The sequence below is a fragment of the Drosophila gunungcola genome, unplaced genomic scaffold, assembly GCF_025200985.1.
Source record: "Drosophila gunungcola strain Sukarami unplaced genomic scaffold, Dgunungcola_SK_2 000040F, whole genome shotgun sequence".
NCBI lineage: Eukaryota > Metazoa > Arthropoda > Insecta > Diptera > Drosophilidae > Drosophila > Drosophila gunungcola.
This window is the reverse complement of record NW_026453210.1, coordinates 643303-668156: the sequence shown is the minus strand read 5'-3', so window position 1 is coordinate 668156 and position 24854 is coordinate 643303. Positions and strand designations below refer to the sequence as shown.

The 24854-nt window shown below is 37.7% G+C and overlaps 1 protein-coding gene across 7 annotated transcripts in view; it reads right to left on the bottom strand.

Annotated features, from left to right (window-relative positions):
- Positions 1 to 24854, bottom strand: part of LOC128263974 (eIF-2-alpha kinase activator GCN1) — a 72977-nt gene that overhangs the window by 29815 nt on the left and 18308 nt on the right. For 2 of the 7 annotated variants that reach the window (XM_052999255.1, XM_052999254.1), the window contains exon 3: positions 7131 to 8095. The exons of 1 other annotated variant lie outside the window; for it this stretch is intronic. In XM_052999255.1, coding sequence (XP_052855215.1) covers positions 7131 to 8095 — 965 coding nt within the window. Of the gene's footprint in view, positions 1 to 7130; positions 8096 to 22735; positions 23030 to 24470; positions 24597 to 24656; positions 24808 to 24854 lie in introns of those variants that run through there. 4 more of the 7 variants (XM_052999257.1, XM_052999256.1, XM_052999258.1 and 1 more) reach the window with 4 other exon arrangements.

Sequence of the window (24854 nt, the reverse complement as noted above, 5' to 3'; positions counted from 1 at the left end):
AAAAGGAAGTAAATAGCGGTAGTATTGTTATATGACACAGTTGACGGTATAGAAGAATAAGATTTCTTTGAATTAGTAAAACGCCAGAACACATTTGGATTTGACTTTAAGCTATTTTCAATGTCGGAAATGTATTGATTATATAGAAATTTATTAAGAAACTCAAATTCCCGCTTATGCTGTCTATATCTATCACGATCCAATGGATTACCCCATCTAATGAACCGTTTGTAGAACTTATTTCTAAGATTTTTATATTTCTGGAGACTTTTTGTATACCAAGGAAGCCTATAGGAACCCTGTACCTTGGTTGAACAAGTGCTGTCAAGAATATTTTTTAAAGCGACAAGAAAGTTATTATAATTGGTCTAAATGCAAGCATTTGATAGCAAGGAAACCCAATCCATAGACGTGAGGCAATCACTTACGGCAACCAAGCTGGCATGATCAAAATTATACATAGGAATAAAATTAACAACTGGTAAGAAATTATAAAATTCAATATTAAAGCATAAGGGCTTATGATGAACATCACAACTAGAAATACTAAATTCAGCAAGGCTTACCGAAGAATGAACAATAGAATTGATGAATATTAAATCTAGTAGCCTATGCAAATCATTAAAAATATAATTTATCTGGGTAAGGCCCATACTATAACAATCATCGATAACAATAATTTCATGTGACTGGTGTACATTGCCAGGAACCATAGCATGGGATTGCGGATCACATGACCATACAACATATGCCAATTTAAAATCTCCTGTCACAACGAGACCAACAGAGTCATCTGTGCTGGCATGTAGGCTGGCAATGTTATTCATATGCGCCTGATAAAGCGTAAAGTCACTTCCAGGGGGAATATAAGAAGCAACTATTTCAGTCTTCCCAGACAATCCAGATACCTCAACAGCCAACTGGTCCAGAAGAGAGTCCTCGTTTGAAAGTACAGCTGCGCATCAGGAGAAGGTACGGCGGACAGCCACGATGACACCTCCACCTCTCTCGCACTTCAATCTGCTGAAGTCTCTATCCTTGCGATAGACATGGACTAAATTAGTATCGAAGAATTCATTGGAGTTGAAGTTGGGGTTGAGCCAGGTTTCAACCAGTCCGTGATTATGACATAATAATTTATGTCATAATCACTGTTGGAAGTGCTCATGAAGACGGACTGAGTTTTAGTTCTCATTCCAGATATGTTTTGAAAATAAATTTTAAGGCAATTAGTTCCAATTCTTTTGACTGATGAATCTCTGAAACTGTTACCATGGTTTCATAACGGAAGTCATGAAATGGTATCGTAAAATCCACATGCGGCCTTTGCCTCGCAAGTCCAAAAAAGCCATTCAGAGCCGTACGCAATATTCCAGTCCGGATACGTATTCGTAGTGGGAGATTATCATTACGAAGGTTATAGTTGCAATCCATTCGCACAATTGTAGAAGACCAACTTGCAGATACTTCCAGAGTCGGTGAGTGCCCTTGGGAGCGCAATGCAGAAAGCTCATCATCAAAGAGAGGCAACAGAAAAGAAACTTGTGGAGAGAGCAAGCGTCCGTAAAAATGTAAGATTTTAAAATACCCCGTTGGCAACCATGAGGAAGTGAGCAGAACTCCAAAAACACCGGTAAGCCATCCATAGGTCGGCCGAAGCGCCGATGCAGCGAGAGGTGAAGGGAGCGCAACTCGGAAGAGAGCGCTGTATAAAAGCGGACTCTTTTCAAGCAAGGAGCTGCATAACGAAAAGGGGCAAAGTCATCCGATTTCGTTGTTGTTGCAAATATAGGTGCGAAGAGAGTGATAATTCAACGCAATCGCTCAGCCATCCACGAGTAAAGCGAAGCAGCGAGGCAGCAGGAGATGGATAGAGCGCCAATATAAGGAGCGCGCTACTATCATATGCATTGGGTACATCAGAAAAAACAGCCGTCAAGAGCGACTGAGTGTATGAAGCTGCATGATGATGAGAGAGCGAAACTCCGAAGAGAGCGCCGTTTTGTTGTTGATGCGAAAACAGCTGCGGCTGCGCGCCTTGATGCGAAAGAACGATGTAGAGGGCGAGTGGCCTAAGCACCAGCTTATGCATTTGTTGTTGGTGATAAAGTTGAGAACTGCAGTTATAAATGATGCACGAAAGTGAACCAATAATGACGTCAGAGCCAGTGACGTCGATTACTGGAGGTTTTTTTATGGAAGCTTGGCAGGGGTAGATGTACGCAATGGTTCTCCACCCAATGTGTCCACCACGGTAGATTCCAAGTGCTCTCTCTCCCTGTGGATGAATCGGCTCACCTTAACTGATTGTGGCCAGAAATCAACGCTGAAGACAGTCTGATAATACTGCTCCGGGACTCCAAGCTTAAAGTTAATGAACTTCAGTGCGCTAAGATCTACCTCTTTTTTTGTTACTTTTAACTTGTCAGAAACAAACTTGCACAGCGCCTCTGGCTTTGTGTTTACAACAAATTTGCCAATATGCAAAAATCTTTTGCTAGGCAATACTACAAGTTGATCACAAGCGAGCGCCGATTACGATTACGATTACGATTCTTTTTATTTTTTTTATAGAGAACCGTAAAGCGCTCTTTGGGAGGGTTATGGTCTGACACAACGGGATTGGTATGATGGGAAGTAGATGAAGCCGGAGGTTTATTGGCAACTTTTTCCTTCTTCCGCTTGTTGGTGTTAACATTAGCCGGGGCATCCACAGATTCAGGGAAAGCGATTTGAAACTTTGTATTTAAGTGCAAGTATAGGTTTTTAAATTCACGAAGTTCTTCAATGATTTCGTCTGTTTTTGAGTGCGAATCATTGCTCACTACGCAGCTATCACATTGCCATAACAGATTCGGCATAATGGTTAGCAATTTTATTGCCTCTTCAGGCAAATTAACACAAGAAGTGTGGAAGGTGCGATGACAAAGCGATGAACATCGAACCGCCTTAAAACCGCGAAGTTGCGCATGCGTAACGGCAAAATTGCACTCAGAGCACGTAAATGGGGTCATAACGAAATGAAAAACGCGTCTGCTCGCAACTAAGGCTGATCAGAGACTTGTTATGCTGATAGTTTTGTAAAAATGAGTGTAGCATTCAATAATCTTTAAGGTGAGACCCCGAAACCATATATCTAAAAAAGCAAAACATTAAAAAAAAAAAATAGTTTGGATCTTAAAATGTAATCGATCGAATAACTTTGACAACGCTGCACAAAATTATCCGCACAGGGGAACCGTCGTACCTATTTTCTGACCAAGTTTGTCCAGTTCTGCGAATTACTGGAATCAACTCCCGCACTTCATAAAATCAATTAATAGCTCCAAAAAATAAAATTTAGCCAACCGCACTCTATCACAAAATCTTCCTAACTTAAAGTTAGATGAATGTTAAATATTTAAAATATTTTAAGCAAATTTAGAATAATAATATTGTAATTCCATGTCTTAACATAACGTGACTAGAATGCTAGGATGCATAATAAATAAATAATATTGGGTGTTTATTTATTGCCTTTTTTTTACGAAAGTTGAAGCTTTATTTTGAAAAGTTGGTAACACTTTTACGCATCAAAGTATTGTCAATCGATAGCCACTTCATTTCGACAACTTTCTGGCAAATCACGGATTCCGCGTCGAAAAATTCGGAGTTTTTTTTCTAATATCCATTAGTCCATACATTCTTTGACTTCATCATAGTTGGAGAAGTGCTGGTCGTCCAGGCTATGAGCCATCGATCGGAACAGATGGTAATCGGAAAACAAACTTGTATGGGCTATACATCGGGTGTGGTAGAAATTATTATCGAGGGTTTTCCAAGTACCTTTTAACGACCCGACTGACATGTAATCAAAAAAACAGCGTTCGAGACGTCGCACAATGTGGGAATTATGCAATTTAGCTATACAAAAGTACATCATTCCCCTTTCACCAATTTTTCCCAAATATTTTTTTTAATAATTCATTAAATGTATAAAATTATTATACAAATTATTTTTTTTGTCGTCGCACTAGTTATAAAATATGAAATCAAAAGAAGTTACTTAGCGAAATCTGTTTACAACAGAGAAATTTCAGCCCGGAATCGATGACCAAATTACATTTTTTTCTTTTGCAATCAATTTTGACTCGGCTATTGATCCTGAGCAAGAATATATATACTTTATATGGTCGGAAACGCTTCCTTTTACCTGTTACATACTTTTCAACGAATAAAATAATGGATACCTGAGTTTAACTTCTCTCACCCTCTAAAACTTTAAGTAGTAGGTTGTTGGCTAGTTTTAACCGCTTCTTTGAGCCAGGTGATCTATGAGCTTGCCACTCTCTCCTCCGGAGCAGATCTTTAATAAATTTAGAAGCACTACTGCTGTTGAAAGGTTTTCTAGGTGGTATTATTGGAGCAATACCATAATAGACACTAATGCTTCTACTGAGCTGTCGATGTCTTCTTCACCAGAAATGATTGGACAGTCACCAAAATTGGTGCTTACGTACTTGCTGTATTTCAGCCAATCTGTTTTACTAGAAGTTAGAAAGTGTGGGCGTTCTGAAAGCTTTGGTCATAAAGGTGAAGTAAGATTGGAGAGTGATCCGATTATAGATCTGATAAGTGATCTACCCGTGCATAAGACTGCTGCACTCTGTGCACTGCTGCACTCTCAGGCTTCTTTTTAAGATCTGTTGGCCAGTATGTAGGCTTGGCCGGAGAGATAAAGTCAAACTTGTTTCGTGGTGTTATTATAGCGTTGTACAGTTGTCTTCCTTTGGGGTTGGTGAGTCGTGATCCCCAGCAGCTATAAAACGGTCACCCAGCTGATCAAAATATTTTACAAATTCTGATTCGTAAATGGGAAACGGCGGCTATGTTTGAGTGCCTTTGTGTATTGTTGTATAAGTTGTTGCAAATGATAGCAGGCTGCAGTTTGGGGAATTTTATTTTATTTTTTTATATTCATGGCCATTTTGACGTCAAAGCCCTTTTATTTAGGTCCCGCTTTTATCTCATCAATCAGAACTGTTGATTCGATTCCTTTAATTACCACTTGCAGTCCTTTGCTACTTTTCAATTGGTAGGTGTAGTAATTTTTTTTTGGTTTTGAATTTTCGTTTTATTTATATTGCCCCTTTTAATGGATGTGAGGTAAAATTTTTTTATGCCATTTGTGATAAGTTAACCAGTTCTGCACAATTTGCCTGGCGAAAATATAGGGGTGGGCGTCATCATCGTTTTTTTGGTCACTCAGAATCGAGAACCTATTTTTTGTCAGCTTAATACTTCGAGTTGTTATTTCAGTTGTTTTGTTTACTTTCAATGCGGTATTTTTCCTCTTCGATAGTGGCCTAAGTTTCCTTTTGAACTGCACATAGCGATCGATTTGTAATAACGCTCCGTTTGCATTTTTGCTATCTTTTGTTTATCCGCTTGTAGTGTTGCAGATTTTGGTGCTGATGACACATCCGCGTCATTTTTTAAACTTTGTTTTTAGAGCTTGCGTTTTTATACGTCCTCTTTTTTTTTACTCTATCCTTTAAATATTTTTTTATTGAAAAATTTGAAAATTATCATGGGCACGAGCACACATACTCATGCCTACCCTAAGCGTCTTTTCGCGAATTAAATTTCGGATATTTTCACCATATTTTAATTCGCACGGCGGAGCGAAACACAATACGTCCGTTTTTTTTTTGGTAATTAATTTGTAATTAAAAGTACAACATCTCATGGATGACCTGTGAAAATTTCTTGACGATCGGACTAAAACTATCTGAGATACCGATTATCTCTTAATCGTGCTCAAGGAAGGTATGCGGTATGTAAAAACTTTATATGCGTTTCTCTCAAAACTAAGTAGGAGCGTAACGTTACTCAAAAAGTAATGGTCCGATCTAAATGAAATTTTGCACACATCCTTAACACATTAAATACTTGCGGATGAAGAAAATTTTTTTTAATTTTTGTTATATTTTTACAGACAATTAAAACCGCTGGAAAATTAAAAGTCGCATATTTTTCGTTCATCCGGAAAATAAACTTCCATATTAAATAAATCAATTTTTTTTAAATATCACTGTGAGTCCAGGCTTTACGCACCGTAAGCCGCTCCTTTTTATACCTTTGTAGAGGGTATTATAATTTCAGTCAGAAGTCAGTAAAGGAGACATTTCCGACCTTATAAAGTATTTATATTCTTGTCTGTCCGTCGAAATGTCCGTCCGTTTCCACACAAACTAATCTCTCAGTTTTAAAGCTACCTGCAAGAAAAAAGTTTTCAAAAGTTGCTTTTTATTGCAGGAAGTACGAGCGCCTACGGCGCCTACGGGCGCTCCGGCTCGTTCTTCCTCTTTTGAACCGGGCAAACCACTTTTAACACGTTCGTTCAGCTAGAGCATTTGTACCATAAACTTCAGCTTAAATACGGAGAGTTTTGGCAGCCTTTTTATTCGTATTGCAGTAGACATTTTTTAAGCGCAATAAAAAGTAGCGACACCTGTAAAAGAAACCGCACGAACTTATTTGTACACCCAATACTAATAATAATATTGTCAAATCGCAAATCTCTGAATTGAATAGTTTCCAGCATTTTTAGTTTTTCAGAACACGTTCATACTGACGGACATATCTAAATCGACAATTTAATGTCACGGCAAGCAATAAATTTGCGACGAAATTTTTAAGCTGGGTACACTTTATATAGATATAAAAATCAAAAAATTTTTGATTTTAACTGTGCTCTTAAAATCAAAAGAATCCGCATTTTTAATTATTTGACTTATTTTCGGACTAACAGACAAACGAACTTGTATACTCTATAAGTAACGGGTATCAAAAGATCCAATTTGTTTTCGATTTATCAATGAAATAAATTTCCAAGTCTAATTTCGATAAATGTTATGGTCAACTGGATCCCAATCATATTATGGCAGCTAAATAACATCACTGAAATCTTATAAAATTACCATATTTCTAGTCATATGTAATTATAACGAAACTATGCTAAAATGTACAATTTAAGGATGGATTCGTGTAAACGGATCGTCTTTAAAACTTGATGTGTGTAGAGATAAAAAAAGTTTTGAAAGTACAAATTTTAAAACATATTTTTTAAGACTATAAGTATAGATTACCTGTAAAATATTGAGCCTATATTCAATTACGTTTATTTTGCCATCGGATCCATTTAGCACAGAAAAAATATGGGACAGTAAATCTTTAATGATAACCCAATCAGAACATTTAGTGGATATTAGCTTTAAAGATTCTAGTGACTCTCTTCGTGCGATGTCCCCTTTGCTGTACAAATTTTTTATAAGAACTTTGCCAATTTTTTGAGCATAGCGACTACAATCAAAATTCAACATATTAAAAGTTAGCCCAATACTTTCAAGTGTATTTTCCGGGCTTCGTAATATTGCCCTCTGTAAAGCTGGGTATATATAGGAATCAAATTCTTTTTCGGTGAGTGACTCCAGTAATGGACGGCAGGCTGCTATGAACGACTTGTCAGGTTTGTATTTGCATGAGACCATACTCTTTACAAAGTATTCCGATATTTTTTCCGTATATTTTTGTAGTATAAATGTCTTATTGCTGTTAGATTCAAATTGAATCATGACCATGATCATAATAGTAACGTTGCTAGTTGCTTCAATTTGAAATATGATGTCCAAAGTTTCATAAAAAATTGAAGTGTTATCCCATAACTCATACATTATTTTTTTTCTTGCGTCTGTAATTCTTTGGTTTGAAGATAATAAAGTTATTTGATAGAATAACGATTGATATTCAATTAATTTTTTTTTTTCGGATTTGAATATGTTGGAATCACGGTCTGCTATCTTCTGTATTAGAGAAATCCATCCCAGTGCTATAACGGCCGATTTAGAAGATTTTTGTGGGGAAACACCAGCGAATTCTTTGAACAAGAGAGTTTTAAAGACGTTTAACATATGTTCAATTGTTAAATCATGATGAATTGTGGTGAGATCAACAATAAGATCTCTAACCACTCGTTGAGATGCAAGATCCTTATACTTGGTTATCGTAGTTCCAATGACTTTACATATTCCTCGAATTATTGTTGAATTTATACCTATAAAAGACGAATACAAATTGAATTAATTAATAAAATTAATGTAAAGATTAAATTTATATTGAATAGAAACAATTTGTCGCTTAATTTATATATTTAAATTTTTTTTTTTTATTTTGATACGGTGTCTCTTAGACTAACGACAAGTGAGCAAATTTTAATCCAATATATTTATTTAGTTAATTACAATTAATTAAAAGAAAAGAAACGGTCCTACTATTGTTGGTGGGTGGGAGGTATCTTCTTCTGAGTCGTGAAGGCTAGTGTTCCTAACTAAGGACCGCGCCAGCCTATTAGGATGGGCCTGAAGCTTGACCTTATACTTAGCTTTCACCTCGTCACCTTTCACCTTCGTGAATATAATCATTCCGTTTGTACAACGGTGCCCCAATATAGTTCTCAGAATTTAAGATTGAGCTCTTTTACTATGAGCCTATAGTTCAGAGCCAAATGTCTAAATTGGTTTAAGGACTGCATTGTACAAAAATACTTTGTAATTCGGTTGGACGTTTATTAGCCAATGTAGACCAGATTTAAATTTCAGGAAATTTCTTTTAGCTTGAATATGCTTACGCCAAGTCATCCGTCTATCCAAATGGACTCCAAGGAATGTTACTTCAGTTGCTTGTGGAATGTTGATCATATTTAATGATAGTGAAGGGCAATTTTGTATGTTTAGGGTATGGTCGTTTACATGTATGCGCCAATCTGCAAGTAATTTTTCCAAAAGCACGAGATGAACTGATATGTTTTGCGTTGCTCTTGCAGGGCGTTAAGATCAGTGTTATCAGCAGTACTATAAGCAAATGTTGATTTGTTGTAAGAGTGGTTGTTTGTAGTTCTGCTGTGTAAATTATATAAAGTGTCGGTGCTAGAACGTTTCCTTAGGGTACTCAAGCTTCAATTGGATGATATTTAGAGAGAAAATCTTTGCATCGTACTGCACAACTTCTTTCCTGCTGGTATGACGCCAATATTTTATGTTTTGTGGAAGTATAACATAAATTTTATGAACAAGGCCGTCGTTCAAATGCATTTCGTATCACAGAGGTTACCCGGTTTACTTGTTATATGGTTCCGTGTTTTTTTCGAAAGCAAAATTGGTGCATTGGGATGGCATTATGGGCGTGAAGGTGTTGCTTAATGCGATTCTGTCGCAGCTTTTCAAACATCTTCGATGGGCGCGGCAGGAGGATGATTGGCCTTTATGACGATGGTTGGGTCTTTTCCTTTCCAGCTTTATGGATCATTGCGATGACAGACTTCCTCCACTTCTGAGGACAATAGCCCCAATTCGTCAAGCTATTAAATCTTATTGAGGGCAAATAGGGACATGAAATCGTGACCCGGCGCTTTTTTGATCTTTTGAGACTTTATGACTTTTGTTACTTCATCCGATTGAAATAAGATAGGCGAAGTTGCTTCAGGATTGTTGATTATTGGAAGCTCAAGGCTGTTTGTTGCTGGAAGTGGTTTGAAGACGTTTTCTAGATGGAAAGCAGTATGTGTTTTCCCTCTCTTCGTTGCTACGAGCCCAATCTCCTGTTGGTGTGTGTAATGGTGATTCACTTTCGATTGTTGAACATATGGTTGATTTTGGTTTCCACAGTGATCACAGTTTGCTTTTTGGAGAGAGTAGCTCTATAGCTCGATTTCTCTCATCTTCTAGGGCTTTTCGTAGTAGGTTATTGCGTAGCAGTTCTTCAATATGCCTAGAATCACGACTGCTGTGGGAAGGTTGGTGGCAATTGTAATTGGAGTGAAGTGTTGTGCAGCTAGTGACATAACAGACACTAACGCATCTACTGAGCTGTCAATGCCTTCTTTACAAGAAACGAGTGGGCGGTAATCAATATGGGTACTAACATACTTTCTGGATTCAAACCAATCTATTTTTTTTCTGCTGTTTTACTATAAGTTAAAAAGTGTGGGCGTTCTGACAGCTGCGGATGGTCATAAAGGTGAGGTATAATCAGCGAGTGATGCGACGATAGATCTGATAAGTGTTTCGAGCGTATGTGAGTCTTAGCCATTCTTCTTGTAACAGCAAAATCAATCAAGTAAGGCTTCTTGGATCTGTGGGCTAGTATGTTGGCTTGCCTGGAGAGATAAAGTCTAGCTTGTTTCGGTGGTATATAATGGACGTTTTGTCGGTCGACAGGGCTGCGAGCTGCAAACAAATAAACTTCGTTTTTTTTAAAGGGCGTACGTTCAGGTGTCAACTCTACCTTGAACGTTGGTTGGGGAATTTTATTTTTATTTATTATACTCATAGCCATTTTAACATTAAAACTCTTTTCTCATTAAGTCCATCGTCGATAGGGACTGTTGGCTCGATCCCTTTAATTACCACTTGAAGTCCTTTGCTACTTTTAAGTTGGCAGGTTTAGTAATTTATTTTTCCGGTGTCAAGATGCTTGGACACTGATCGTTAATCTTGTTTGTCACTTACGAATGGCACTGATATGCACGGCAGAGAGCGTACTCTCTCCGTATCGGTTTTCTCTCTTTCGCTCGTATAAAGAAGTAAGCGTTGTTTCTGATTGACGAGAGCCGACGTTCGTCTTGTTATTGTTGCCGAGTTTTTCTCATTTTTTTAAATGTTTTTAGAGCTTACGCTCTTACACATTGGCGTTTTTTGTTTAATTTTATTGTTAAAATTAGTATTTATAACAATGTTTAATAATTATCATGGGCAACACGAGCACACGTACCCATGCCTACCCTAGGAGATTTTTCGCAAATCGCGGAGCGAAATAAAAAACGTCTGATGTCGTTGATGGTTCAGGGCATTTGTCGTGTTAATTTTATCTTAGCAATGAAGCATACACATTTTCACATCGATTACCCCAGACCGCATTCCTTGTAAAATTTTAGGGAACAGCACAAAACACATTACTAGAAAGTTAACGGTATTCCAATGCAAGCAGATAGTTCGTCTACTATACCTTATGTATAACGGTATTCCAATGCAAGCAAATAGTTCGTCTACTATACCTAATGTTCAAGGGAAAACGACTATTAACATTAATACCGTAAGGTAATACATACATTAACACACATTTCGTAAAAGATTAATAGAACATTTACAGGGTGATATTTAATATCACAATCGCATATGTGCAACAATCATTGTCAGTTGTTGGAGAGCATACCGCCTCATTTCAAATGCATTTTACATTAATGTTTTCTTATTGAACACTGTAAAAAACATTTGTTATACACATGTTAAATGAAAATAAAACAAGTCAACAAAAAACTATTCACACCGATTTAAAAACGAGCAGTCGAGCGTGTTTTTAAATTGCTCAGCCAAATTTTCCCTGATTTATCAGCAAAAAGTCGAAATAAAAAAAATTAAAATAAACACAAATAATTATTTACGCGGAAAGACGCATAGGCACTCGCTGTTGATGTTTCGGCTGACGTTCTTTCATATTATTGGTTGCTGCTTTTGGTCGCCGTCGCCGTTGGCCTAACTTAATTGTAATTGGCCAGTGCATTTTAATTAATGTTTTTATTATTATTGAACATAATAAATTGAAATAAATTTCCATAGCCAATTTTCAACTTTAACGAGCAGTCGAGCAGAGCGGTCGCGTTTTTTAATCGCTCCGCCAAATGTTCAGGCGATTTAGCGTCGCTTGTTTTTATCTTGTGCTCTTTTGGTCAAGTTTAGATTATTTTATGAAAGTACTTTTGTTTTTCTTTTAACTAAGCTTAGCTTAACTACATTGTGTGTGTTTAGGTTTTTCTTTTAAGTTTGTATTGACTATTAGTGTTTTAATAATTTTATTTTAAATTGTCTAGTCCCTGTGCATTGTTATTGTAACTTCATGCTCTTGTGCATGCTTTGACAGTGCTCCAAGTATTTGGTTTTTGTAACATTGCACGAGTAAATCTCTGTAATCTCTACTTTTTGCGCTCTATCTTCATTTGATCCCAGTGTCAAATTGACTGAGGTACTTATTTGTTTATTATATTTTTTGCGTAATAAGTTACATAATCGCTTCTTTACTCATTATAAATAAAACAAATTTATAATTATTATATCTGTTACCTGTGCCAAGAAAGGTTGCTAGCTTCCATCTACATCAAAAGAAGTATTTCTCCTCTGCTGGCTGCAAAATGTGCAGGATTTGTTGGCAGAATTAGAATTATTAATTACATTGACCTGCAGTCTGGGCCATGTGAGTCCTGCAGGGAAATGGAACTTGTGATGATTGCCTTTATGAGGCAGGCTCGTGACGGTTTTAAGAATCTTATTTGAGTACTCAAACAACTCACCGAAGAGTTCAACGCGGTAAGTGAACAGTTTGTAGTAAAAAACTGCTAAGTAAGTCACCTTAGTCCAAAAAACTGAACACTTCTATATTTCTAGCCTTTCAAAATGTTACCTAGGCTGATCCCTGACTCCTCTGCCTTTAATGAACATATTTTAGTCTTCGCAGAAACTTGGCTGAAACCGGAGATTTCCAAATCCGAAGTTTTTCCAAACAACTTTAACGCATATAGAACTGATCGAGTTTCTCGTAGGTTAGGTGGGGTGCTTATTGCTGTGTAACTCCAGTCTTACATCGGATATAATTAAAACTGATTTCCCCAAATGAAATAGAGTTTGTTGGTGTAAAAGTTTCCTTACATGCCTTATCTATTTTTGTAACCTATGCTTATACCCCCCTGGGTCTGACCTTTTAATTTACGAACATAATTTGTCTGCTTTTAAATCTGTTTTATCTCTACTTTCTCTACTTTCGGCTGAATCAGGTGGTAATCACTTGGTCATGTCCTACAAACTCACTTGCTTGCACGCCTTTGTCGATGCTAAGGTAAACTACTTGATTTCCGAATACAACTGGACAAACTTATACAGTTGCATGGATATGGAATGTGCCACTGAAGCTATATGATTTTTCCAAATATCTGAGTATCGGTGTAAAAGCGAATTTCAAATAGTCCGAAGCAATTTTATAACTTTGTTATTGTCAATCGAAAAAACTCCGCATTGCATTCATAAGTTCGATTAAACTCACCTGAGGCGTCTACTGACTCTGAAATTGCTGATTTATTTGGCAAGTTTTTCCAACTACCTATAGTGCGGATTCTTGTCAAAATTAAGTTAACCTTTGCAATTTAAACAGGTCAAAATGTATTTTTTCCCGGTAATAACAAAAATGTATCTTTTAAAGAATTTGTAGGCCACAACACCAACATACTCTTAAGTTTTGTGCCTCAACTATTAGTAAACCGGTTCTTAAACTGTTTCAATTGTCTACCTTAACATCAGTTTTTCCAACTATCTGGAAAGATTCTTTTATTATTCCACTCCATAAAAAGGGAGGTAAGTCGTATGTTTAAAATTATAGAGGTATTTCTAAATTGTCTGCAATATCTAAAGCATTTGAGCGCATTATAACTTCTCATTTGCAGCATTTGTATTCCTCAATAATATCACCATATCAACATGGTTTTGTTAGGCGAACCTACATTATTTAACAATAAAATGCAGACTCATTTCATATACACAGATTTAAGTAAGGCTTTTAATTCTGTAAACCATTCTCTTCTTTTATTTAAATTAAATCACCTCGAATTTTTAAATAATCTTTTAACTTAGATTTCAAGTTATTTAAGTGGAAAAACTAAGAGGGTTGTTTTTAAAAACGCAGTTTCCAACATGATTAACGTAACATCTGGAGTGCCTCAGGGTAGTCTGTTGGGCCCATTGCTATTTATTCATCAATGATCTTCCTTCTGTCATAATACATTCTCGAGTATTATTGTATGCTGATGATATTAAACTTTCTTTGTCCTATAATAATTTGCAATCTGTTTTCGGTTTACAGTATGATGTTGATTGTTTTCAGAGATGGTGGCAATCTAACCTCTTAAATCTGAATTTAATGTAACGTAATGACTTTTTATGCCTATTCTCATCATAATATGCCACTGGACCGTATAAATTCGGTCAACGATTTAGGAGTTCTTCGTGACATAAACTAAACTATCATTTACTTCCCTTGACCGTCCTAATATCAACTACACATTGATCGTATAAAGTCAATACAAAAAAAAATCCTTTTCGCCCTTCGGGGTTTGAACTGGAATCAAAACGTAAGGTTGCCTTCTTACTCTAGAGATTACTATTGCTTAATTTACCTACCCTGGTAAATCGTAGAATCATGCTTGGAACTATTTTTAAGCACAATCTTGTCAAAGGAAATATTGACTCCATAGAATTGGTAAGCCGCTTTACTTTTAATGTGCCTTTTGGACCAACCTGAAACTACCATCCTCTTAACTTTCCAAGATGTACCTCAAATTTTGACCGTCATAAACCCTTTCGTGTTCTTTGTAATAATTATAATAATCTACATAACTGCCCACTATGCTAATAGCGCCCGCGCGTAACAAGCTCGTGCTTAGTTTCGTTGGGCCACTTGTTTGTACTATTTATAGTGCATCAACGTTCAACAATAAAAACCAGCAATAAGTCAAAAAAAAATTAAAAAATTAAACATAAATAATTAGTTAGATGCATATAGATATGTCAACGTGGAAAAATCAATTGAATTGTTCCTGTCATTCCCGACAAAAAGATCGAAAAGTGTACCAAATTGCGTTCGCCGAACCCAGAAGTCTCAGAAAACAGAAGTTTGTCTTTCCATTCTCCGAAATGTACCCAAGAATACGAATAATCGGTCTCTGCCGCGCCCCCAGCTTGCAGAGCAACCCTTGGCACTCACAGCGGCCAGTTACTCCCCAAGAAATTGACAAAACAATGCAAGTAAGCATACACACGACAGATCATCGTCAGCCAGCCCTGTTACAGCCGTGAGTTCCGTCCTAACAACAACAACAACTACAAAACAAGCTCGATATTAGAAATATACCTGAATACCTGAAATATATTGAAAGAAGAAAACTCAGTTCCCCCATCTACAATCTGCAACACCTTCTACATCACAAATAGTCGAGAATTCGGTCACACGAAGACCTATTGCACCCTGCGCTCAGTGTGCGTTGCATTTGAAGACACGCCAAATCATCATGCATTAATAAAAATGCTTACAACTATTGAGGATTCCCGGTAATACAAGACCGTAAATTAACGTTTGTAATTTAATAATAAAAATAATCGGTGCAATCTGCCAATAGTGTGTGTTCAAAAATCAATAATCAGCCTTAAAAGCAATGTCAATTGGCAGCCTCGCAGCTTCGATTTGATTCCGTTGAAATTTTTTTTTTTTGGTTACGATTGAAGTCGAAGTTGAGAACTTACTATCAAAAATGTGCTAAAAAATTGGGTCGATAAAATGACCTGCAACGAAGTGGTCTCCCACAAATTAACCGGAAATTTGGGGCCATTCAATAAAACCACGCGACATTCTGTCAGTGCGGGCATAACATCTTCTTTTAAGGGAGGGGTAGGGTTTTAAAGGCGAAAGAAGGCATATTTTTATGATGTTTTTGGGACGACATCTATAATATTTTTTTTTTAATTTAATTACATATCGAATTTTTTTGATTTTTTTTCAAAAAAAACTTTAAAAATTCTAAAATTTTGCTTTTGGCAGTTGTTTTTTTGAGAGAGAACATGGAAAGTTTAATGATTTAATAATTATTTCATTACAAAGATTATTGCATCATTTTCCTACCATTCCACCCAAACTAAATCACACTCGTGACACAAAAAGTTTTAGAAAAAAATACGAGCGCAAAAGTGCACTTTTTTACTAATTGACTAAAATAAGTACTATTATCTACCAGTATTTTGTATTTTGGGGTTAGAGCCTACCCATAATTATAAGGAACATTACAATGAATATTTATGATTCACAAACATATATTACAAGATAATTGTTGATTTCTAAAAAATTTAATTTTTTAATAGTTAGATTTTAGATTTAAGTCTTAAAAGCTAGATTTTTTTTAAATAAATAAAAGGTTTGGAACTATTATCGAGTAAGGCGTTGAGAGGAGTTGCTTCTGTGTATATTGACGATATGGACGGACTCGAGCTTTCGCTAGTAGAATGCTTCTTTTTCTTGCATGTGAAGAAGTCGTTATTTCTGAATGCGGAATAGTCTGGTGAATTCTGATTGTGAGTGTGGAACATTCAGGAATTGTACAGCAGTAGAAAAGAATAAACTGCGATGTTGTCGCCAACACTTCGGACCCGCACAAAGATGACACACCGTAAACTAACGGTAAGGCAGTAGACCTTGGACCTAATCCGTAAGATGGACACGTTTAACGGTCAGCCCGAAGTAATAGTGCAAGAATTAAATCGCACAGCCATTATTTAAAATTAAACTACAGCCTGAGACAACACACTCCAAAAAATATTTAGTTCACCCAATATACAAGCTTCAGTATCTTTTTCACCGCAAAATTACCGGGGAGGAGCCTCACAAAAGAAACGGACCTGCTTAGTGCGCAAATTGACAGGAATATAGACACACAAGAAGTTACTGCGCTTTACTCCCAGTAAATTCCTAAATTCCTAGAAAATAAAGAAGATTTAGCAGTGCCAATTACAGGGGATGCCCAGTCTAAAAGAAATTAAAAATTGTCGTCTAAGTCAATGGCACAATCAACCAGCTACTGCCCAGTGTGCTACCAAACCCAATTTTTTTATACCTTCTACAACCCCCACTGGAGTCTCCTTAGCCAATGTTCTTCTCGACCTTTGCCAAAATCAGCCGTATATTATGCCCCAATTTTCAAAACAGCAAACTCTCTAGGCAACACTTTATAGCAAAGATGACTATAATGCAAAATATCAATACTGGGGCTCTTGACATGCTCGTCAATTATACAAAATTATCGCCACCACAACCAATTAGCTAGAGTTTGTTTCACCGGGTAGACCTTATACCTGGCCTACAGATCCAAAAAAAAAAACACCTAGTTATTGATTTCGCTGTAATTTGTCTGAATCGAGCTTAATTTCTTACATTGAACAAAACACACGGGCTGAAGATCAGAAAAAATGTAAGCTCCCATATTGAGCTCCTATAGTGTGCATGCATACAGAGTACACACTGTACCACCGGCAGCAACGTTAGCCAAATCAGCAGGATCAGCACTCTTCAAATGCAAACGTAATTTGACCACACACGACATCAGCGAGTGATAAATCGTGCTAGCTTATTCCCACAGTTGGCGACTGCAACAATTATATCCATGTACGCACATAAGATTCCTTGTCTCTCTCTGTGTGACCGCCGCTCTCGGAGATAAGCATAAGCTAAAACATAAGGCGGTTGCGCCGATGCCGGCTTGACCGACAGTGCCGACTTCGCAGCAGATAAAACTAAGCTTAGCTAAGAAAAGAGGCCGAGCACTCAAGAAATGAAAGCGAAACAATTAACATAATAAACAGATAAATAATAAAACTCATCATCATCATCATAACACTCCAACTAAAAATATCATGCGAGGCTGAAATTTAAAACTCACTCAAACAATTCACAAAAGTTATGTCACTGTAATCCGGAGCTTATGGCCAATACCATTGCAAGGAACAAATATACATATTGAGTCGAACCTACTGGAAGATCGTCGACTCTGCACAGAATGGCAGGCCCATCGGTCTACACCAACCAAAACAAGACTAAAGGCAGCTGTCAAAAACTTTATTAAAAAAAACAAGAACGCTATAGTCGAATTAGATAGTAGACTACTAAGACTATTCGATACCCGTTACTCAGCTTGTAAATTCCAAACGAAATATACCCCACAAATCAATCGGAGTCTAGGTGGCGCCATCTGTCGAACTGCATATTTCCAAATTATCTGCAATACCTGAAGCATTTGAGCACATTATTACTTCTCATTTAGAACAATTGTGCTCCTCGCTAATATCACCATATCAACATGGTTTTGTTATGCAAAGGTCAACTACCATGAACCTACTTAATACTAAAATGCAGACTGATGTTATATATACAGATTTTAGTAAGGTGACCGCCGCTCTCGGAGATAAATATAAGCTAAAACATAAGGCGGTTGCGCCGATGCCGGCTTGACCGACAACGCCGACTTCGATTTCAAGTTATTTGAATAGAAGAACTCAAAGGGTTATTTTTAAAAACTCAGTTTCCGATATGATTAACGAAACATCTGAAGTGTCTCACCTCAGTGTAGTCATTTGGACCCATTGCTATTTATTTTATTCATCAACAATCTTCCTTCTGTCATAACACATTCTCGAGTATTAATGTATGCTGATGATGTTACACTTTCTTTGTCCTATAATAATTTGTAATCGGGATTCGGTTTACAGTCTGATATCGATTATTTTAAGAGATGGTGGCAATCAAACAGAGATACTAACTGAAGAACCCAAAGGTGCAAAGGGAAGTCATTGCGAAAATCGACGAGTTGCTCGAGAAATCCGGACAGCTCCCCAATTGTCATAGTGTACAAGAAGACAGGTCAGTGGAGACTTTGTGTCGGCTTTAGACATATCAATGCCAAGGAAAAACTACATTTTGGACCAACTGAGGGAGGCGATATACATAAGTATTCTAGACTTGAAAGATGGCTACTGGCAGATTCCCTTAGAAGAAAGTAGCAGGCAATTCACGGCGTTCACGGTGCCAGGAAAAGTACTATTCCGTGTCGGCAAACTTTTAGAGAGCACTGGATCCGGCTATTGGGCCAGAGATGTCGCCTCACGCATTCGCATACCAAGACAATGTCATCGTGATCGGGCGTACACTGGAGGAACTTAGACGGTACATGAGAGAAGTTTTCCGACGCCTAAAGCAGGCAAACCTCAGGATAAATGAGGATAAGTGAAACCATTAAATGATCTATTGCGGAAAGGCCCGAAATGGACATGGAGTACAGATCACCAGCAGGCATTCGAAGAGGTAAAGGCAAGACAAGTGGCCGATCCTGTGCTGGCATGTCCAGATTTTGTGAAACCATTCGTGCTACAGACAGACGTCAGCGATAGGGTCAATCCTGACGCAGGAAACAGAAAACGGCGAGAAGGTTATTTCCTATTCAAGCCGGACCCTGAATGGCGCCAAAAAAAACTATGGAGTAGAAAAAGAATGTCTGGCAATCTTGTGGGCGAACAGCATCGAAAGCCCCTCATGAAGGATAGCGTGATGGGAATTGCAGCATGAAGGGGCATCCCAACGTTGTGGCTGGTGCACTGTCGAGACAGCCTCTGCCAGAAACCCTGAGAAACCCTGCGAGAAAATCAAGACACAGCCTTAGAAGTTTCCGAACTAACTCACGGAGGGAGGAGCTTTATATAGGCATATCCAACGCAGAGCAGGAAGCGAAGATGTGGCATCATGCAACCTCTGTGTTCCGCGAGAACTGAGGGAAACCGTCCTCAAGGAAAATCAAGAATCCCCAGCGGCAGTACAAGTGGGAAGTCGAAGAACAAATGCAAGGCTTGCGGCCTGCAAATGCGAGATATGCTTCATATATAAGTCTAAACCATGGGCAACAGTGTGCGTAGAATTCGTCAGACCGCTACCAGGATCTAAGCATGGAAACCAGATGTTGCTAGTATTAATAGACAGTTTTTCCAAGTGGGTAAAGATAGTGCCGCTACGTACAGCATTCCGCGAAAGGATAATTCCTAGATAAGGATTCGCAAAAGTTGTAATAACGGACAACGGAGTGCAGTTTACCAGCCGAGCTTTCAAAAAATTCCTGAGCGAGATGGGATTTACACAACGATTCACAGCGCCGTGTACCCCACAGGAAAATCCCCGCAATTCGCAGGGCAAGACCAACGTAACTTGGACGTCGGAATCCACTCGTCAGCGAGCTAAAACAACAAACACAACAACACGGTACAGACAAACGAGGACAACTCGAGCATGCAACAACAAGCGGAGCTGACCATAGCATCGCGCATACGTCAGATTCTTAATAGAAAGCAATTAATGCACAGGGACCCAGAACACAAGGCAGACAGATTCATAGCGTCGGGCGTAAGCCAGAGTCATTCATCGATACGCCATGTGGACTAAAGTGATGCTCAGGGCAAGGAACGGATAAGGCCACAAGCCAACATCAATCCGTTGCGTCGGCGGACTCTGTACGAAATGCGCAAGCCCACGACCAAATCTCTGTCTCTGAGGAAATTGCGGAGACTGTACAGCTCAAGAGCTTTACCGTAGCATGCCGAGGCGGAAAAACCCGAAAATAACGCACACACACACAAGCGGACACAATAAAAAAGAAAACACAAAAGGCACTACAGCTGAGCCGGCAATCTGAAATGAGAGATATAAGAAATGCAAACAAACAAAAAGAGTGATGTACCTCGCGCGTCGTTGACACCGGACCCAAGAGCAAGAAAGGGTATACGTGCAGTCCTGCCCCAAGCTATGAAGCGAAAGTGATAATAGGTAAAAACAAATCAGTAGGAATTTGCTATTACCATATCATTGTGAGTCATCATATGCTTAGGGATGAGGGCGCTTCGATTAATAAGCGGTCGATAGGCACTGGACGAAAATGTCGATCGATGGGCAGAAATCACCGGAAATAGCAGCATATGAAGAGTAACAGAACATCGCTATCATCGGATGGCTATTCCACGCTAGGCCAAAGGAATCAATATACATACTGGACACCGATCGGGACTAAATAGTTTGACCAGACGACGGAATATAGGGAAGATCAAGAACGCGAAAAGTCTATGGGGAAACATCTTGGGCGGAAATTCAGAACATGTAAGGAGGATCGGCGCAGTGGAACTCCATTAAAAGCTATACGCGTCGAGGGATGGATGAACACGAGTATGAGGAGCACAAGAATAGCAAGGCATAGCGCAGACGAGTCTTTTTTTCGTTCTCAAAGTAAGAATGAAAGGAGTTGTATAACTCCCCACAAATAAAAGCAAGCAAGATGCGACTAGCCTTGGGCTGGTGTCTCCAAAGGCGTATGCGTTAAGAGCACACCACTTGACCGAATCCCCATAGTCACCGAGGACTCCGTATATGTTTAAGCCATACGATATCGTTTTCCAATTTGAATAAAGTTAAAATCGTTCATCTAAACTATCAAATAATTTTTTTTAAATTTAAAAATTTATAAACAAAATTTGTTTAAATTTTTATTTTTAATATTTAGATTGTTTTTATGGGAGCTATATGATATAGTCGTCCGATTTTAATGAAATTTAAACCGTAACTCTGAAATATTTAACCATTACTATATGTCGAAGAACTAAAAAAAAATTTAAAAAACAGCAGTTATTTTTTTTATTTTTTTTTTATATGCTATAAACGAGAAGACAACTTTTGGAAAAGTTTTATGTAGATAGCTTTAAAGTGAAAGACTTGTTTGCGTAGAAACGGAAGGACGGACAGAAGGACAAGAATATATTCTTTATAGGGTCCTTCACTGCGTTGAAAACTTCTGACTTAAATTATTGCACCCTCTGCAAGGGTAAAGACAATAATAAAAAAAAGACAAAAAAAACATTAAGACATACAAAAACATAAAAATAAAAACCAACCAAAATGAACAGATATTAACGAAATTACAACAATTTTAAAAGCAAACCAAAAACCATTAAGGCAAACAAAATTCCAAAAAAAAAAAAAAAACATAAATATAAGGAAAATAATTTTTAAAAAAACTAGTCACTAGCCCGTTCTGCCGCATAGATGTGTACCTTGATGAGGAGGCAGCCGACAAATATAATATGAAGACTTTGATTTGCAGGAGCGTGTAAAAAAAAACACTAGCACATTTGAAGTATCAAACATAAAAAATTCACGCTGAAAATTTGGGTTGCCATTCTGTCTGTCTCTTTTTTTGCATGAAAGTCGAGACCTCGGAAACTATAAAAGAGAGATTTGGGATTTAAAATTCAGATTCTAATAATTTGCGCAGCGAATGTTTGTTTCAAAACGAGGCCACATTTTAGACCTTAGCTATTGGACTCTGTCATATCCACCGGCAAACAAAAATTGTATATTATTTATTATTTTGAAAGTTATTGTGTTTTAAAGTACTCTGCCGCCGCTCTACCGCCGTTCTGCTGCTGCTCGGCCACTGCTCTACCGGCAAAACACTAATAGATAGGATCATACTAATCGGTAATGAAGAGAGACAGAGTAAAATAACTGTTAGCGAAAGGTGGGGGTGCCGCACGCTCTTAGCGTTTAGTGTTGGCAATGCGTTTCGCAGAAGACGCCACCTAGCCCCGGAATGTTTTGTGGAAAATAATTAGTTTGAAACTTGTTACCTGAGTAACGGGTATTTAAAAGTCGGTAACTCAACGACAGCTTTATATTTTGGCTTTTATTGAATAGCCTTAACATTGCGGTGTGGAAAACCACTTCACTCATATGGATATTCCTGAGGCTTACATTAGGTCATCGACCCAATTTTTTAGCACATTTTCAACAGAATGGTGCTTAATATTCTCAATTACGACTTCAATCTCGTACTTTAGGACATCAATCGTCTATGGATGGTTGGCATAGCACTTATTCGTGACGGCACCCCACAAAAAGTAGACGTGTTCAAATCGCAGCTGCGAGCCATTTCGGCTGATAATTTAATTTTCAAACGTACCGTGCATTGTGGCACATAGCGCCCTCATACTGGAACCATAGGTCGTCTATGTTTAAATCTTCCATTCAAGGGAAGAAAAAGTCTTCCAACACACCGCGACAGAAGTCACCATTGACAGTTACGACGGCTCCTGTTGCCTGGTCATACACCGCACTAAACACTCACTCGTTATGAATAAATTGTCTTCTCTAAGACGACGTCTGGGTATTCGGAGCCCCAAATGCGGCAATTCAGCTTACTAACGTTACCACCGAGGTGGAAATAAGCTTCATTTGAAAATAAATGTTTTTTAGATAAAAATGCTCATCTTCCACCAAGCGCTCTTCGGACTATTGCGCGAATTGAAAACGCATATGAAGTGGTCTGCAACAAAGAAAGGCAATTTAGACTGTTCAATAACAAACAAGAAAGGAAGCAAACTTCGGCAAGCCGAAATATTTAATATTTTTATTGTTCCCATGGAAGCTTTATGTTATAGTCGTCCGTTTTTGATAAAATTTAAACCACAATTCTGAAATATTTAACCATTACTAAATGTCGAAGAACTAAAAAAAAATTTAAGAAACAGCAAAGTTATAATTTATTTTTCCGATTGTTCCTATGGGAGCTATATGCTATAGTCGTCTGATTTTAATGAAATGTAAAACGTAATTCTGAAATATTTAACTAATACTATATATCGAAGACCTAAAAAAAAATTTAAAAACAGCAAAGTTATAATTTTTTTTGTATTTTTTTCCGATTGTTCCTATGAGAGCTATATGATATAGTTGTCCGATTTTGAAGAAATTTAAACCGTAACTCTGATATATTTAAACATTTTTTTAAATTTTTTTTTCGATTGTTCCTATGGGAGCTATACGCTATAGTTGTCCGATCCGGCTTGTCCGACTTATATACTACCTGCAATAGAAAGACAATATTTGGGAAAGTTTCATGCAGATATCTTTAAAACTGAGAGACTAGTTTGCGTAGAAACGGACGGACAGACGGACGGACATGGCTAGATCGAATCTCCTAGTGATGCTGATCAAGAATATGTATACTTTATAGGGTCAGTAATGTCTCCTTCACTGCGTTGCGAACTTCTGACTGAAATTATAATACCCTCTGCAAGGGTATAAAAATCACTCTTGAAATTTTTTACTCAAGCTGAGTAAATTGAACTCAAACAGAGAATTTTTTATCTTGGATTTCTTTTGAGTTCGAATATTCTCAGATTGAGTGCAATATACTTGATTAATTTTCTTTGTGTAGTAATTGGATTGTATGTGTGTGTTCCTAGCTATGTGATAGATACTGCGCAGAGACCCTGTGCAGACCACTTCAAAAATTGATTACCCTATCCTTAGAAAGTATTGACTATTTGGAAGGAATCATTTGTTATTTCCCTTCATATAAAGGAAAATAAATCATATACTAGCAATTATAGAGGTATCCCAAAGTTATCCACTATCTCCAAGCTTTTCAAAAACGTTGTTACCCCTCATTTGCCACGTCTTTGTAAATCGATTATATCTCCATGTCAGCATGGATTTATAGCACGCAGGTCTATTTCCATGGATTTCAAGTTATCCTTTTTAAAAGCTCTGTCAGTAAGCTGATCCAACCAAGGGTGATCCAAGGGCAGCCCACTTCTTTTAACATTACTTATTAAAGATCTCCCTTAATCTTGACAAAATCACGCGTCCTTGTGTACGCAGATAACGTTAAGTTATGATGATTTTGGCGTCCTTCTAGAACCAGAACATACATTTTCTGACTATATTTAGTCCATGGTGAATAAACCCAGGGGAGTGCTTGGATTTATAAAAATTTTATTATCCGTATGTCACAAAGACCTTATTTATTTCATTAGTTCGTCCAATCCTGGAGTATTGGTCACCAGTTTGGAGTCCCGAATATGGTGTGCATATAGACCAAACAGAATCTGTGCAAAAAACTTTTTAGTATTTGCTCTACGGGGCCTTAAATGGGATGCAAACCTTACCTTACCATATTACTCTAGTTGATTTCTCCTAATGAAAAACTCCAACCGCAGAACGATGTTTGCATTACTTTTATTTGTAAACATATTAACGGGGATGTGGAGAGTTCCGAGCTACTGGGCCGCCCACATTTTTCAGTGCCTAATAGTACCACTGAAACATATTTTGAAACATTGTAGATCGAACTCTGACATACATGA